This window comes from Parasteatoda tepidariorum, chromosome 8, assembly GCF_982258835.1.
Source record: "Parasteatoda tepidariorum strain Cologne lab strain chromosome 8, Ptep-v5.0, whole genome shotgun sequence".
Classification (NCBI taxonomy): domain Eukaryota; kingdom Metazoa; phylum Arthropoda; class Arachnida; order Araneae; family Theridiidae; genus Parasteatoda; species Parasteatoda tepidariorum.
In genome coordinates, this window is record NC_141762.1 from 40183441 (window position 1) to 40201701 (window position 18261).

Sequence of the window (18261 nt, forward strand, 5' to 3'; positions counted from 1 at the left end):
GAACACTTTTGAAATATTTACAAAAAATAGCTCATGTGAAGTTTTGTATCATTCACCTGATAGAACGTTCGCTTCCAATGAGGTGAACCGGGTGCGAATCCCAGCGATGGCTGGTCGATACGAATTACGCACCCGGTTCTCACCGACCACAATGCTGAAGCCAAATATTCTCAGTGGTAGACGGATCATGCGTTAGAGTCCCCTTGCTCTCAGACTAATCGTTGGAGGTTTTTGAGGTTCTTTCATCCCGTAGCGCAAATTCGATTTATTCTCATGAAGAAAAAAAAAACCTACGAATTCAAATTTCTCCATTTCTCCCGATACTTGGTCCAGGAACTCCCTTGTCTTCTGGATTAAACTCAAAGCTACAAGGCTATGGAGTTGAACATTGGTGGTCGTAAACTCAAATTTGGATCGTTTGTTCAACGGTGGTTATGATGTAAAATAAAATTAATCGTCAGACTTCAATAACATATTTCATTTTTTACTCACTTAAAATGTTGTTTGAGGTACAAAATACGTTATTATTTTCTTTTTCTTCACCCACATACATTTTTACAATTTATTTTGAAGGACCTTCACTGGAAAATATTTGGATTTAGCTCTTAATTTCAATGTAATGAGACGTTGTACTTCTTATTTTCATTTGCTTTCCTTGATTTACTAATAAAAACTAAATATTATTTTATTATTTATGTAGTTATCACGAAATAACTTTAGCTCTTCTGTGACACAAAGACATTTTTGTAAATTCGAAATCAAATGCATTTTTTGACTAATAAATAGATTTTTTAAATGTACGGTTTCAACAAAAAAAAAAGAGTCTTGACCTAGAAATGTAAGAGAGAGCATATCACAGTTTAGGAAGGGAAGGATATATTAGGACTAAAAAAAGAAACACTAAGTGTACAAGCGATTGAATTGTTGGGGAAAGCGAAAAAAAATTCTGGCTTCTGGTACCCTTACAGTCTTTATTTGAACTACACTTAATGTAGATATAGTGCTGTCAACGTAAGAAGACGATTGGTCTATGGAGAATTCTTTTCGGAACGTAGATCTTATTGTGCTAAACAATCGTTATTTGTACGAATCTTTATCGCCACCTCGCATGAACTTTTCTAAATGTGTCAACTCAACTCTTATTTAAACTAATCGATTCACGCATAAAATTTGCATATTTTTATTATAGTTTAGGCGGGAAGACTTAAACGTTTTATGAAAATAAATTTTAATGAAAAATGTTCTGATCTCAATCTTTATCTAGTAGTTATTATTTGTAGCTTTCGTAATACATAAACTCAACTACATATATTTCAAGCAACGAGTTATTATCTTTTTTGCTTACTGTATTGCTGCTATGTTATTATTTAATCATTGAGATTATGAAAATAACTATGCTTGGGAGAAAAAGAATTACACGTTTCAGCAACGAAGTTCAAAGTTCAAAGTAGAAGAATACGAGTACAAAAATTGAGGCATACTTTTTTTCACGATTTTAAAAAATAAATATTTCCATTAGTTAGTTTCTCATGGAAAAAAATAAAAATCAGTAGTTTTAAGTTTTTGAACCCGAAACCCCTTTTTTCTCTATTTAGTTTTTCTAACTAAACAAATGAACTGTGAAGTTGATTTATAGAAATTTAATTCATTTAAATAGTGACCTTGTCCATAAACTCTGAATTATATTACATAAATTTATAAAACAGCTGATTCCGAAGATTGCGAATTAAATTCAGTATGATAACCCGCGTTTGAGAATGTGATTCATTTAAATCCTCTGAATTTTCTGGTGATTCATAGTATTGTTCATCCAAATCCTCGTAATCTTCTTCTTGCATCGATGCATCATCTTCCGCTTCCGAAAATTCATCATCAGAGGTAAATAGTTCTGAATTCACTTCTCCTCCGTCGTCACTATCTTCTTCAAACAGCATTTCTTCAGGATCATCATGCTCATAAGAGGGAAGCTTCAAATTGAGACGACATACAGGACATATCGATTTCCTCCTTAACCATTCGGTAAGACACACTGCATGAAATTTATGTGTGCATTGCAGTTCGCACATATCTATGTATGTTTGAGAATCTTGGCAAATAGTACATTTTATTTCCTCAGCAGTGGGATTCTCTGTCTTTCCTTCGTTTTCTTCAGTGTCACCTTTTTCAGTTTCACTGAGTAGCATGGTTTCTAATTCCGTATTACTCTGTCTTATTTTTTGATTATAATTGCCATCATCCTCGCGACTATTTTCGTTTTCGAATTCCCCAGTTGCGTTTCGTTCATGCACCCTTGAATAAGGATGAAACTTTTTAAAAAATGTCTTCTTGAACTTTCCCATGAATTTTCTGGAAAAAAAGGTTACATTGCTGGATTATTTTCTAGAGACAAACGTTAATTATTACGCAAGTTATAAATGCAAGAAATTATTATTAAAGGTAAGTAAAGGTTATAGTCTTTTTCTTAAGACACGAACTTTTTTTTAACAGTTTATTCAGTTCATTAAAAAAAAAACATCTATTTTCATTTTTATCTGAAATTTCACTTTCACTGATTCGATCTATTACTTTACCCGTATCATTTGTATATGAGATAATTATTGTCAAACTATGATGAATTATTATCGAGTTCTATCAGAATAAATATGAGCACAGAAGCATCGAAATTGGCCTGATAATCATATAAAGCAGCAAAACAATTATATAATTTTTTTTTTGAATTTTATTCGAGAATCGAAATCGTTTCGATGTTTTTATTCCTTTTACTATGATTGATCCTAACAATCATTCGTCTGTTTTAATTCATTCTTCTTATTCTAAATGCATACTCATAGCTTTCGAGAATCAAGCTTTAAATGTATCTGAAAAATTACACCCATGTCAGCTCTCTGAAATTCAGCTCAGTGAAAACAGTATTTGTTGAAAACATTATTTGCTCAATATCAGTTTCATTCAAGCAAAATAACGCTATGTTTTCTTTAAAGAATTGAACTAAGGAACGAATAATTAAACAATCAAATATATTTACATTTACTATGAAAACATTGAGTAGATTTCGCACTCTGACGTTACAATCCGTACTCTCCCATAATAAAGAAGTATTTACTCTTGCGAATTTGAATTAGTAAAGTATGCACGCTTGAAGTTGCACTGTCTGGACAAAGGTTTCCCCGTGCTCATGACAAGTAACTGAAATTCAATTTCTGGAAAGAGGCTGGATTAACCCCTTAACGATCGGTTAATTTTCAAGAAAACGGTCATAAAAGTGTCTATTTTGCCAAATACACGTATTTGATTAGTGCTAGTATCTAGTTTAAAATAAACCAGCTATTTACAATTACCTTAAAAATATTCTGGTGCTGCTATATGGTGTGTAAAATGAGAAATAAAATGTTTTCCGGGCAAAAGAAATTAATTAATTTTATTCTTATTGGCACATTTCTACTGAACACTCCAGCCCGTCAATATCACGGGAGCGAGAAATAGCGAGCGAAAACTCATCCCGTCATTTTCACGGGAGCGAGAAGGAATGGGTTAAGAAAATATATTGAAGATGTCCACAGCACAAATTGGGTAAACGAGTAAAGACAATTCTAATGATGATTCTGTAATCTTAACTAAAAGGAATGTTGAATATTAAGGAAAACAAAACCATTTTATTTAAGAAAGAAGTAATAGTTCTGAACTCTGAAAGTAACATTATTTAAGAGAGGAAAGCTGTTTAAATTGTATTTCTTTAAAATTTTATTAAGTTACATATCACGAAAAATTACATTTGAAATATTTTGAAAATAAAATACAACTATTTAGCTATTTAAACTATTATTTTTTGATAATAATATTTGTACATTAAAATGCTGAAAATTAATTGCTTTAGCAATATCCTACAAGTCGTACAATTTAGGAAACCGATTGCTTTATTCGCACCAATTGCTCTCTAAATCATAAAAAATATTGAATATTTATGATTAAATAAATAACTAGACAATGAGTAATCCAAACTATTTGTTTAATAGTATAATAAGAATTATAATATTAAAATTTTAATCTGTCGCAAATGTTGTTACAGTAAACCCTATAAATTGTTGGTGAAACATACTGTAACTAGCTGAAATTTTCAAACGTGATTCTTATAGAACTGCTTTTTAAGAGAGTCTCTTTTAGGGATCTAAAACCAACTTTCTTCTTAGGTTCCAGAAATCAGGAAATTAGTTTGATGGAAGATATATCACATCGATATATCACTTTACTAGCCAATAATTACTAGATACTTCCATAATAAACTTCTAATCAGATTATTATCCAATAATTAATAATTACTACGTTCTCCAAAGTATGATTCAGTGAGAGAAAAGTTTGATTTCCGTAAGTAATCTTTCATGGTAAAGGGAACTCATCAGTTACAGACATTTGGCGACGGATTTTTACCGCCAACATGAACAATAGTTCATAAATTTAATATTGCTACAGATTGTCAAAGAATATGAATCTTTAACAGTCTATTCTGATATTTTTTACAATTTAACAGATTTATATTATTTTTCATCGATCAACACTTACGTTACCCATATAAAATGTATCGTAATTTGGATAGTACCTAATATATCGTAATTTGGATAGATGATCCAAATTATGTATCGTAATTCATCTATACTGATGGCAGCAATGACGACCGCGGTTCTTGTGGTAGCGGAATTTTCATTAAGGCTCCTGACTTTTCTAGAAAACTTACGATTAAGAATCCAGACTTCTGCTCTGTTTTAAGATCTGAGCTAATTGCCATCGAAGAGGCACTCAACGCTATTGGGTCTATAACATCATCCGCTAATATCTGGATCTTATCCGATAGTCGTAGTGCCATACAGCACTTAAGTAACTGGAATAAGGCTGGCGACAAGACATCTGTCTCTATACTTAATAAAATTAAACAACTCTCTCATCGGCGTAAAATCTTCATTCAATGGATTCCCTCTCATATTGGCCTTTTTGGTAATGAAAATGCTGATCTTTTGGCCAAGCAGGGAGCTTCTGATAGCACAATTTCAAGTCAATCTTTGACCTTCCCTGAGATTTGCTCCGAGATCAGAACCACTAACCAACAACTATGGAACATCCTTCCGGCCCACTCTTGGTATAATGGATAGACTCCTGGTGGGGCGCTTACCATAGGGGCTGATAGAGCCATACAGTCCACTTAAAGTAAGCTCATAAGTGGACACATCTGGTGTCTCTCTTTTGAGCTTGGGCGAAAGACCTATTCAACGTGCACCAGGTGTAACTCTGCACGGGCTTCTCCCGATCACATTTTACACTGTCTTGGTCTGGAAAAGAAAGACCTCTACTCTGGTCCCTTACTTGTATTTGATTTCCTGAAGACTTTCGAGCTCATTGACTTGGTCTAGCCTGCGGCTGACCAAGAGGAATAAGTCAACAACAAAATATCGTAATTAAAAATTATAATTGTGGATAATATTTGTAATATTATATTTTTATTTATTATGAGATACACTTTGAATAGTTAAAATTGTCGTTGATGATTGAAACATTTTCGTATTCAATGTCTACTATGATCATTATTAATCACGTTCTCTAAATATTGATACATTTGTGAGTATCAACAGTGAACTACATTAACCAGAATCTGGCGATGTTCCAGCGTATAGGCGGAACTTGGCTTCATTGTTCTTATAACCGATATGTACTTGGTCATGTGCTGATAATTACGTCAACGGAAAGGAAACATTAAATTTCGACATTGACATTTATCGACTTGAAAGAAACGAAAATTATAACTATGGTGCATACCAGTTACTTAAATCATCACAAACTAACTAAACAAAAACTAATATTATGCCAAATTATTCTTAATTGTTGTTTAACAGACGAATCAATACTATAACTGTATGATGCCATAAATGATTACAGGAAAAATCAGAGTTACACGTAATTCAGATTTTTCGTTATATTAGAAAAACAATTTACGTGGGATGATAAATTTAAAGGGTTAAAATTGCTAACTATAGATCAAGAATCATATAGCTCGTAAATACAGAAAAACAATGATAAGTTCTGAATTAATATTGCACTCTGCACTTTGGAAGTATTTTAATGCAATATAACATGATATGGAAGTGATATAAACCAATGACAAATAAATAAATAATTCTAATTACCTTATATTTTTAAACTGTGTAAAAAGTATAACAAAAGAACTTTATCTTATTCCAGTAATTTCCAGCCTAAATTTGGGGCAAATATTCCAAATGTAGTAATTTGTATTAACCAGACTTCCTAATTTGAAAAACCAGATCTGAACTAGATAATTAATTCAATTGCTACCGTCAAATTGAACCATGTAAAATAGTTATCTCTTATTTATTAATTTTATCAGAAAAAATGCTTATGTAAATTCATTTTTTTTAAATAATTTATAGGGCGAAAATTTTGATTTTAAGGAGACTAAAATTATGTGATTTTAACAGTTAAGAGGATTTAATCCAAATAATTCGCGATCGCAACGAACTATAGGGGGCGTTGTTGTATGAGACGCATACCTGCGATTTCTATATGAACCGTCATTCAGTTACTCTGGAGACGTCTTTAATGTAGCGTGTAGCATTGCAACGTTCCTTCTTTATTGTGGCTAATTAAATTTAAAAAAGAAAAATGTTTGATATCCTTTCTTATACAACCGAAAACAAGATGGTATCTCTGTTTTTTTTTAAAGAAGGAACATCTGAAAAATATTTGTAAATAAACAGAAAAAAATATGTATCTTCTTATTAAAGTTAAAACCTAATGCCTGAGAAATAGTTTTACTAAATTTAATGATATAACCTGAAAGGCCTATTTAAACTTTACATTCCATAGTTTTAAGAATCATATTACTTCAAACATTAAAATAAGCAAAAAGTATACATAAGCTTCATAATGTTATGTAATTTAATTTTGTAAATAAAGTTTTTTGACAAGTAATTTTATCAAAAAATTTTAAATTTTAATAAAAATCATTATTTAGAAACTTAAAAACGTAAAGTAAAGAATTGCTTACGATACAAAACAAAAAAAAGAAACAATTCTAAAAATTCCTTATATTAAAATAAACAACTTTCATGTTTTTTTCTTTTTTGATTCATAATCGGACGTAGAAAACCATTCTATAGAAAACTATCATCAAGAAAAAAACTACTTAAAAGTAAAATTTTTAATTTTATAAAAATTAACACTTACCTGCTTATAAATCAGAAGAATTCCAAAATGATTTGTTCTTCGATTTTTGTTACCATTTTTCAGTGCTACGAAAGTGCGTCTTTGGGATTTGCCGAAAATAGAACAAGATGCAATTTTATTTTTTCTGGAGCGAAATATTTTGCCCATTGTCCACCGAAATCCGATAAACTACTTTGATTTTAAATAAAGTGTTTCGTTTTATGATTTGTCACAAAAATTTTAGGTGTCGATTGGCGGCACTTAAAAACAGCCAAATCTGTAGCTGCTGTGGCGTTAATACATAAGTACCGAATTTTTATTCATACTTTTCTGAATCATATTACTTGAAACATTAGAATATGCAAGAAGTATACATAAACACATAATGTTATACCATTTATGTTTTCAAAAAAAGTATTTTGACAACAATTTTTATCAAAAAATTATAAACTATAAAGCGGAAAATAAAGAATTCTTAGGATAAAAAACGATTTTAAGAATTCTTTACATTGAAATAAAAACTTTCATATAGTTTCTTTATTATTCTTATAGTTCTTAATCAGACGTAAGAAACCATTATGTAGAGAACTAACATTAAATAAGAAAAAAAAGTTTTACAAGCTAATTTTTTATTATAAAAATCATAACACTTACCTTCTTTATAAATCCGTAGAGTTCCAAATGAAATGTTCTTCGTTTGAAAGTTTTATTTTCAAATAATATGTGCATAGATTATCCCTTTATTACTTTTGGATAACATACCACACATCAAAATTTTATAATTGTAAGATCTCGATATGAATTTGAATATGTAGCTTAAAAACAGAGCAGCTGAATTCTAGTTGAAATTATCTATTCTTTCAAAACTAAGAAATACTTACCAAGAAAACGATAAAACATTTATTAATCATCAGCACAAATGACACTATTTCAATTAATTTGGTTGATTCTTTATTGTTGTTTTCCGAATTATATAGATACAGAAATATATACTGTTCTATAACAAAGAAGAATTCTATAACTATTGCAGTTCTTGACGTTCTGAATTCACATTTCTTTATTGGAATGACGAAAGCAATGTTGACTTCATTTTAATTTGTAATGAATTGAAGACAGAAAAAATTATTTTACCGTAATATACACATCTGTAACAGCAAGTGATCATGAAATTGTAAGCTATGTTGTTGGTAATTGAAAGGTAAAAATTATTCAGAAATTGTTCTTCAAATGCTTGGCGTGTTCTGCTTCAATGTTTGGCATGTTCTGGTTAGTTTTTTCAAGTTCTTCAGCTGTTCCTTAGGGAAACTTTGATTTTTATTTGCTGCTAAGAAAATGGCGTCCGTCATAGCCGATGAGTTTGATGGAACTAAATGAAAACGTGATAAATTAATGTCTGATATTTACAGGCTCCCGATAGAGGGCGTACTCGAGCGTTGCGATCGCGAATTACAAATATTGAAAATCATTTCTGTTGTCTGATAAGAAGCCTGTGAATCTAATCTGAGATTTATCGATCTTAGTAAAAACGTGTCATTAAAAATAATGTCAATTAGGCTAATGACTAATTATTCAAGTCATTATAAAAAATTCTGTTTATTCCAAAATATCAAATGAATAATTTTTTTAGTTTATTTTACTTACTTCATAAAGAAAAAGTGGTCTAAATTTTGGAACACGGGTCCAAATTTGATTAAAACAAGTTCAGAAAGAATAAGTTCAGAAAAGAATTGGTCTAATTACCTGAATATTTACAAATATTGAAATTAAATTTATTGTCTTACAGTTCTGCATAAACAATATTTAAAAAAAATGGAACCATCTACACACTCGCACATTGGGTAATTTATCATTAGCGTCAACTTTAGGCTGTTTTCCCCGATAAATGCAAATATAGAAATAAAAATTAGTTTTTCTTTTTATTTAATGAAGAACACATGGTCCAAATCATTACAAAGTAAAATAAGACAAATAATCTTAGCTCAAAAAGTTGCCGATAAATTGCACTCTGGCTTTAATAAAACGCTAGCGTCTGCGCAATGAATCCAGATGAAGAAGGGGGACAAAACTTTAAGAAACGCTCTTTAAAGGCAAGTGTTTCCGGAAATAATCGGAACATAAAAAAAAATAGTTAACTGAAAATTTAGTGTTTTTTTTAGATTATAAAGGCTTGTTCTTAGTATCCGTTGTTCAAGAGACTCGTCATTACGATCTTTAAGCGTCTCGTACTGGTTTTGGAGTTCCAAAAACCTTTCATATAGAAAATTTTATCTACATAATACTTCATACGCTCAAAGAGCTGTATTCAACACATTTCCAAGAAATTCAGGCTCTAAATTAGTTTAAAGAAACGTGAAATATCAAATTATTAAATAAAAATCTTACTACTCATAGTTTTTTCAATCTACCAGATATTTATATAAAAGAAAATCATGTGATAAAAATTGACAAGTGAATCCTGTTTTCACTTGAATTTCCAGATGTCTTTGGCTGTCATCAGTATAAAATTACTTAATGCTATTAAGGGTGATTTTTGCGAGTGAATTTTCTTTATCAGTAATCAAAATGTATTTAAAAGTAATATTAATCTTTTGATTTTATATCTGTCTCAAATTAAGTACAATGAGGAAAAAGAGTATGGTTAAAACTACTAGTATACATTAAAATTTATATTTTTTTACGGCTCTATGCAAACACCAAAAAGCACGATAATTTTTACCGAAGAGCTTGGATTATGGTTTGGTAAAATTAGTAATAAAATATGATTTTATAATATGAGGAAAACTTTGGCAAATGTGGTAAAATTAGGTAATTTTATCATGATACCTTTAAGAATGGCAAAAAAAAAAATTTATTCGGTTAAATTTACGTTTCAGTTTCTTATTGCGTTTTGGCTGCGCTTCAGCTTTTTATTGGTAATGAGGCCTGACTCCCACTAAGTACCAATTCTTTAGTATATATAAGACGTGTTAACTTAATTCTGTCTAGAGGTACCTTTTGATAGATGAAGGTTAACATGGTCGTTAATTATATTACCATATTGGTGATCTCTAGACGTGATATGAATTCGTCAACATCGATGAATGGTCCACATTAAACAGTTGATTCGGTCACTAAATAGAGCTCAATTCGGTGAAGTAAGTTAAATTCTCCCGGGAAATAATGAAAGAAGAAAAATGAGCGGGAAATTAAATAAATAAATAAATATCATTAATCAATTAGGGGTATTCGTTCATCGAATTTTATCACAAATAAAATTCTGGATGGGGAGTAATGCAGTGTAACTATCACTAAGAATATTAAATACCAATTCCTTAGTATATTAGGCATGTTAACTTGATTCTATCTAGAGGTACTTTTTGATAGATGAAATATGACATGGCTGAAAGTATAAGACATGGTTACTGATATGATCACACCACAGTTTAGGACTTTATAAGAACTATAGTTTTGAGAAATAGAATTCCAGATAAACCGCTATCATATGAACGAAAAATAACCAAACGGATGATTAGAATGCTGTAAATTTTGTTTTTATCAATCAGGTTTTTTGTTGCTAGAAATGTCCTTACTATACAATGCCGTAATTATATCAGAATTTGATTCTCCGCGCATTTACTGCTATTATTACCTTTTTAAAAAAAATTAAGACATTATACCAAATTGAATCAAAAGTAATCCTATACTTACTTCATTACGAATGATTTTATGAAAATCCTTAAAATTTGTATTTGAATTCATTACCCTTTATTTTTTGTTAAAGCTTTGCATAAACTAAGTTCCATCAACATATGCATTTAAAATAATGAATACAAAATTGTATAATAGAATTAGAAAGATAAAACTTTAATATTTAACGATAAAATATCTAACGAGTTTCTCCGAATCAAAAATTTTGAATCTAAATAATAAATACAAGGAAACGAGTTTACATTAGTGTGATCTATAATTTAGTCATTTTTTATATTTTTTCTGAAAGCTAGGAACATAATTAGAAGGGGTTTTTCCTAATAATAATAAATCGCGATAAAAACAATACGACAATTAATTAATTCAATGGGAGATTTTATCTACAGTAAAAGCTGTAAGTTACTGTACTCAGTCCAAGGGGCATCCTACTCTACACTCTAACCAATATATGTTTGCAGACGAAGTTTCCACAATTACCAGAGTGAGCAGAATGATAGGGTTTAAATTTTATTCCTAAAAGATGGAAAAACTTATTCTGTGAAACCAATATGTGTAGTTACAATTAAAAAAGTAAGGACCTTTTAACTCAAAAAATTCTCATTTTAATGTAAAATCAGTTTATGGTTTTAAAATGAAAATGTTTGCGTAGCATGAGTTTCGGAAAAATCCTATCTAGTTACTCCTTTGATATGTTATGATACATGATATGCTATGATTTATGATAAACAAGTGTTTGGTTGTACAGCTACCATTGTAAACGCCATTGTAATAAAAATTATTTAAAGGGAATTATTAAAAAAAAATAATGGATCGCAATCCTTCAGCAATAAACAATTACCATAAAACTAAAATAAAAAAGCATTAAAAATAACAAAAGCATTTACCCGTTTTCTTTAAAATACATGGAGGAATAAAATAACCATTAAAAAAATCATATAAGTATTAAAAAAATCATAATATTAGAAATAAATAATTATTTCGAATAATTCCTGAAACTTTAAATTATGAGCAAGCTCAAATTTCTTGTTATTCTTCAAAGAGATTCTTGTTATTCCTCAAAGAGAAGTAAGAAATAAAATAATTCCTTCGTCTGAAACAAACATATTGTTCGATTTTTATTTTATCATAACAGAAAATAAAGACGTAAATCGAAATAAAAATCGAGTAGACACTCGGTGTTTAATTCGATAGCGTGCCTGCAAACATTAAAACCAGACGTAGGTTTTGCACTAAAGTACCAGTCTTAAATAAAAGATCACATTTCCAGCGAAATATATGAATATAACTCAAACTTCTTAAACTTCCGCCATTAATAACCATGCTATTCCCCTCTTTATCTTCTTTTAACACGAACCCGGTCTTCGGTTTCAGTGGTTTTATCTCTTATCCAAAAATTCCTACTGATTTCCAAAGAGTTATACATTTTTAAAATTTAGTTTTCAAATGAACTCTAATAATTATTGGAATTAATGTGAATAATGATTTAATCAATGTGAGGCAAAACTACGACAGTACCGACTGTTTTGTTAAAGACTATTGAGAGTGTAAGCAGACGCCACTTCACTTACATGTCCACTTGACATCCATTAGTGATCAATTAGTTACGCATCCAACCAATAGGAATACGTTTTGATTTGGATCGGAACAAGAATCGTTTCTTAAAATCTTCAACAATTTACGTTTGCACCATAGAAATGGTGCAAACGTAAATTGTTTGAATGATAGTGAAATACTGATCAAGTTCAGCTTCTGACTAGGTCACTAGGACATCTCTATTGTTTATCAAATACTTGATAGGATCAATATTAAATTCGAGATAAACATAAATATGAATATATTTAAATGAAAATTAAGCAAGTTATGACAGTTAATATTTTTTTTTATAATTTTGTGATAACAAAAACAAAATGTATGATATTTAATGACTAAAATCAATATTTATCGTATCAAGTAAATTAGTTATAAAGGGTTATTAGTTATCATTTAATTATAAAAGACTATGAAGAAAGAAAGAAAATAACATTAAATATATAAAGCATGCTTTTAGAAATTAATAGCACATAAATGTCATATTTATATGCTGTTACTTTTCCTCTTCTTTTAATTAGATTAATTATTTTGATACTTTTCAAATGTGATTTTAAAACATAATTCAATTCAGCAAAGTATTTTAATAAATTTTCAGTCATTTATTTATTTCATAAAATATTTTGCATTAAAATTTTCTTTTTCATTTTATCTGTAGCAGTTTTCAAAATTCACATTTACTTATTTAAACGTTTTGGCAAAATTAAGAACATTATAAATTATGAGGATTTTTGACTTTTCAAATACGAAAAATAGGAACGTGCGTCTCTTTTATAACCCCACTACCTTTAATTCCAGCATTCGGTAATTTGTAAAGGTGAAAGGGGAAAATTTAGCAAAAATCTTTAGAGCCTTTCAAAACATTTCAATTATGTACTGAGGAGGCGTTAAAAGTGATTTTTGGTATCAGCAAGTGTAGGTTATTCCATTGTTTTTTTAAAATTAAAAAAAATAATATTACATATGCTTTTCAATTTACTGCTAAACGTAATTAGAAAAGAAATTTCTTCCATGCTCTTGAATAAAGAATTAATTTAATTTTTTATTCGCTTCGTCAAGTGAACTCAATGAATAACGAGGTGGCTATCTGATGACTGTGTCACCAAATTAGTAATTTTATTTCTAAAATAAACATGGTAAATTTATTTGATAACACGAATTTATATTGATTTTAGTAATGATTTTGAAACTCTTTCTATAAAACTAAATAGTTTAAATTCAACAATAACTGAAATTAAAAAAAATCATGTTTGAAAAAGAAACAAAATGTCTTCGTTTAGGGATACTATAAGAATTGAAATGCTATTATTGATAATCAATTTCATTAATATTATTAGTATTAACTACTGGTTTTGTGCTAATTGTCTTGTTTCAATAAATACTAAAGATTCGGTTACAAATTTAGGTAAAGATTCGGAAAACGAATGTTGTAGTAAAATTTTACGACTTCCTGAAAAAACAAGTGCGGTGAAAACTAATTGACACTGGTTAATGAAGACTATCATGAGTTGGCATCGAGCAATAGTATCATGCCAAATTATACTGAATATAGTAAATCTTTATTTGGATCGGATGCGCTTCTAAAAACGCATTTTACTCAATCGAAAAACCTGAAACCACGAGAAAGGGCAACAAATAAAATAACACTTAAATGATTTCACCTTTTTATATTGTGTTAGTTTATGTCTTTATATCTAACGTGTGTATGAATTTGTTGCATAATGCTGATTTATGAATTGTTTGCTTTTCTGCAATACAAAATAGGGGAGTTCTAGCTGTTTGATAAACAAATCGTAAACCTGCACTAAAATTGTATTTTTTTTTTCTTATCAGAATTTTTATTATTATTTAAAATTATTATTATATAGAATTTTCATTCTTTTTCATTATATAAAACGTTTTGCAACGTTGCTTAAGAAAATACATGTTAAATTCAAAGTGTAGTCTTAAAAGAAAATAAGCAGTAGTTATTAAATAATTACACTTCGATTAATTCATACAATTATTTCGACAATTCAATACTACCATATTCTGTTTTTAGTTCATTCTCGAACCATCGTAAGTAAACCATTTTGCAGTGCATAGAAAGAAATACAACAAAAATGAAGCTCTTCAATAACTTTTGATCAAATGACCAATGTTTCTTGTGCTGATATGCATCCTTAATATTCTTACTTTAAGTATGTTAAATAATTTGATCCAACCGTATTTTAAGCTACGAAATCAGAAGCAAAGATGTACTTTGGTTGTACAACAGAACAGTTTTGCAACAAATTTCACTTCTTGACCCCCAAACTGTGGTCATAATAATTTAATGACGAGAATGGTCAAGCGAGACCTATTAATGCTATTTACTCTTTTTAGTATCATTTGCTATATATGGAGAAACATTTAAACCCTAATTCCAAAACTGAATACATCGTCTACGCAAAGTTAGCATATTTAAGGCACCATTAAGATCAAATTGTTAATAGCAACTAGAACATTAAGATCGCTTGTTAGTATGAGGAAATGCGAACCATTAATCTAAAATTATAAAGTAGTTGAGATTTATCATTTTTCGCACCTTTCGACACTACTTTGCAATAGATTTTTACAAAACCGAAAGTTTTATAATGATAAAAATTTTTATTTCCATTAAAAAATATTTTTACCTGATATTAAAAAATAATTGTGATCCATTGTGAGCCGAGTTGAACTGTGGCTTACTTGAAAATTTGCAGTTATGTTTTTCGATTTGAAAGGATTAGAAATTATTGGGCACAAACTATCTAGCAAATTTAATGTCAACTCTTTCAACTAGTATGATTCTATGTCTGAAAGAGGAAATCAGAACAGTAAATAAAAAGATATTAAGATGTACTTTTTTATTAATTTGTGCACACTACGACACTCCCATGACGGAAATTCTTGCCAAACATAGTTTAACTCAGATAAGAAATTTTGCTTTAAAAATACCTTTAAATGGTACTAAAAAATATCTGTGATCTTTTGAGCCGAATTTGAACTGAGGTGTACTCAATAAAAATATATTATTTATACACACCGAGAAAAAAAGTAAGCCAAAATTACCAGAATATGGTGAGGTATAGCGTGCTTATGGATTTACGGGAACACTAAAAATTATCGTAATTTCTTACCAAATCGCTTTTGTAATGCGTTTTGTTAAATAGAAAATGGCTTTATATTAAGATGTAAAACATATTATAGTACGTGAATAACATATTATAATATGTGATATTTGTTAATTTATCATGATAAAAAGGAGTCTTGTTGAAAATCCATTTATTCGGTTCAATTTATCTTTTAGGTTTGTATGTTTTACTATAATTTTAAAAACCGGAATTTACGACAAACCGTTACAATATGAACGGAAAAATTACCAATTAAAGGGATTAATTATAGTATATTTTCGTTTCATGAACCAGAATTATAGTTTTTCTTAGCCAGAATTGTCAATTTCATTCAGTATAGTAGTACTTCAGAATATTTTTCTCGGATCAAACCTTTGAATATGAAATGATTAATAAATAAATAAACTAAAAATTATTATATTTTCCAAAATAACTACGTTTTTTTTTTTACTATGTAAAATGCAGATTTTTTATGGATGATATTAAATGTAAAAGCCTAGACCATCCATTAATTTCAAAATAAAATATTAAAAAAAATTGAACGGTCATTGTTTTGATGAATTCAGTAAAATTATAATAAGATACATATTTCATTAAAAAAAGAATTACTGAGATTTTGAATATAACATTATATGAAAATGCGGGAAGCAGTTTCCATTTTAAAAGGAAAAGATATACCCAAAAATAGAATACAGAATAAAAAGGTAAATCTTTTTTACGAGGGAAAAATTTTTCGTCATTTTCAGAAATTCATTATTATTTCTCCCATTTTCGTTGTACCCAAATCATTATACGTTGGGGAGAATAATGCCAGGCAAAGCGCCTTTTTCCGAAAATGGAATCCAAAACCCTGATACTCGAGGGATCCCGTACATTTCGAGGGGCTCGTTAGTCCATTGTGCTCGTCGCCCATGGCCCAAAAGAACGGTCATTATTTGTACCTCTCAACCCCGACGATCCTCATCAACACGAGTCTACGTTTAACTCATCAACGTAAATGTCAATGAGCTTCTTTTTTAAATTTCTCTCGTGGCTCGTACGTTTTCTTTCTGAGCCATTAATAGCTTCCTTTACTATTCGCAGTTTTGTTCGGGACCGATCAATGGAATAAAATTACGATGCAAAAAGTAAATTAATGAGAATTTCTACTTAATTTATTTGAACGATGCGTTCTTAGATAGTTGCGATTATATATGATTAAATTTAATTAAAAGTTATAATACTGATGTGGTTTTTCTCTTAATATAACCTTTTTAGCGAAATTAATTTCTCCAAGTGCTTTATTATAAACGGTTAAATTCATTTCCCATAACCAATGAGCACATCGCTAAAATATCTTAAAAATGTTGGAATTAATCCGAATGGTTTTAATTTTAATTATATTTCTCTGTTTCGAATGGCAACAGTGGTGTTTCAGTAATTAGAGTATTTATTTAAAATGAAGCCAATAATACTTATTTATGCAAAAATATGTAAATAATTTGTTCAATAATGATTGGGAATTAACTGAAAATTTGAATTATGAATGAATGAAAAGAGTAATTAAATTATTCAATTTATTGTTATTATTGTCAAAAATTTAGACTCTTAAAAAACATTGAAAAGCAGTACCTTATACTGAGAAAAAAAGTATGGTCAATTGTATAAGAAATGATAAAATGTATTTGAGATGCAGAATGTGATAAAATGTATTTGACTATACGAGTACATGAAATTACTTGGTAATTTTTACTGGAGAGCTTTGGTATTGACTTTGGTGAAATATATTATGGTTTTTGGTAAATGTTGTAAAATCTGATAATTTTATCATGTTATTTTGGACCATGACACAAAAACCATTTATTCGGTTAATTTACTTTTCAGTTTTGTATTTGTTACTGAATGTGTGGTAATAAGAACTGTAATTTTGAAAACCAGAATTTCCAGTAAACTGTTACCATATGAAGCAAAAATTACCAAAGGAATGATTTAAATACCGTATATTTTGGTTTTATTAACCAGAAATATGTGTTTTTTAACCATGAATGTCATTATCATATAGTATGTAAGTTTTATCAGAATTGTTTCTCTGCGTTGGAAAGGTAAATTTTATTAAGTGAATCAATTAGTTGTTCCATGATTTTATTATAATTATATTCCTCTTGCTATTTTAGAGTGATTGACTTCAATAATTCATCATTGCAATAATTTTTCCGCCTTCATTTAGGCACTAGTGCTGTAAATTCCATAAATCATTAAATTGTTGTACTTTAGGACTTGATTTGAAACGTTCTAAAGCTTTAAAATAAGTATGCATGACAATTTCGAACTATCCCATATATAAAAATAATCATGTTAATTGTAAAATTAATTAGTATTCTGAAAAACAATATTAATTCATTAAAATTATTCAATGCAAGTAGTTAATGAATTTTGCTTTAAACCTTGTTTATATAATTACCAGATAATAATAGTTTATCACTTTAAATAGTTTATTTCCTTTTTTTTCCTTTTTGGAGCATAAAGAAAATAAATTTTGTGTTCTAACTCTCAAGAATAAAATTCTCCCTTTTGATGACTCAGCAATCCTTGAGCTATCTTTCGCAAATTTTTAGAATGATTTCATTACGAAATCACATGATTTGTGACAAAACACCAACTCTCAAAT

General features: G+C 29.1%; 2 protein-coding genes across 2 annotated transcripts in view; one reads left to right on the forward strand and one right to left on the reverse strand.

The window, feature by feature from the left end:
• LOC107443142 (uncharacterized) overlaps positions 1-18261 on the forward strand; it is a 230856-nt gene that overhangs the window by 15713 nt on the left and 196882 nt on the right. The gene's annotated exons all lie outside the window — the stretch shown is intronic.
• Positions 1569-6311, reverse strand: LOC147806101 (uncharacterized). The gene is made up of 2 exons (XM_087149431.1): positions 6171-6311; positions 1569-2346 (listed from the first exon to the last, which is right to left on the reverse strand). The coding sequence occupies exon 2, from the start codon at positions 2337-2339 to the stop codon at positions 1686-1688; it is 654 nt and encodes a 217-aa protein (XP_087005557.1). The 5' UTR covers positions 2340-2346; positions 6171-6311; the 3' UTR covers positions 1569-1685.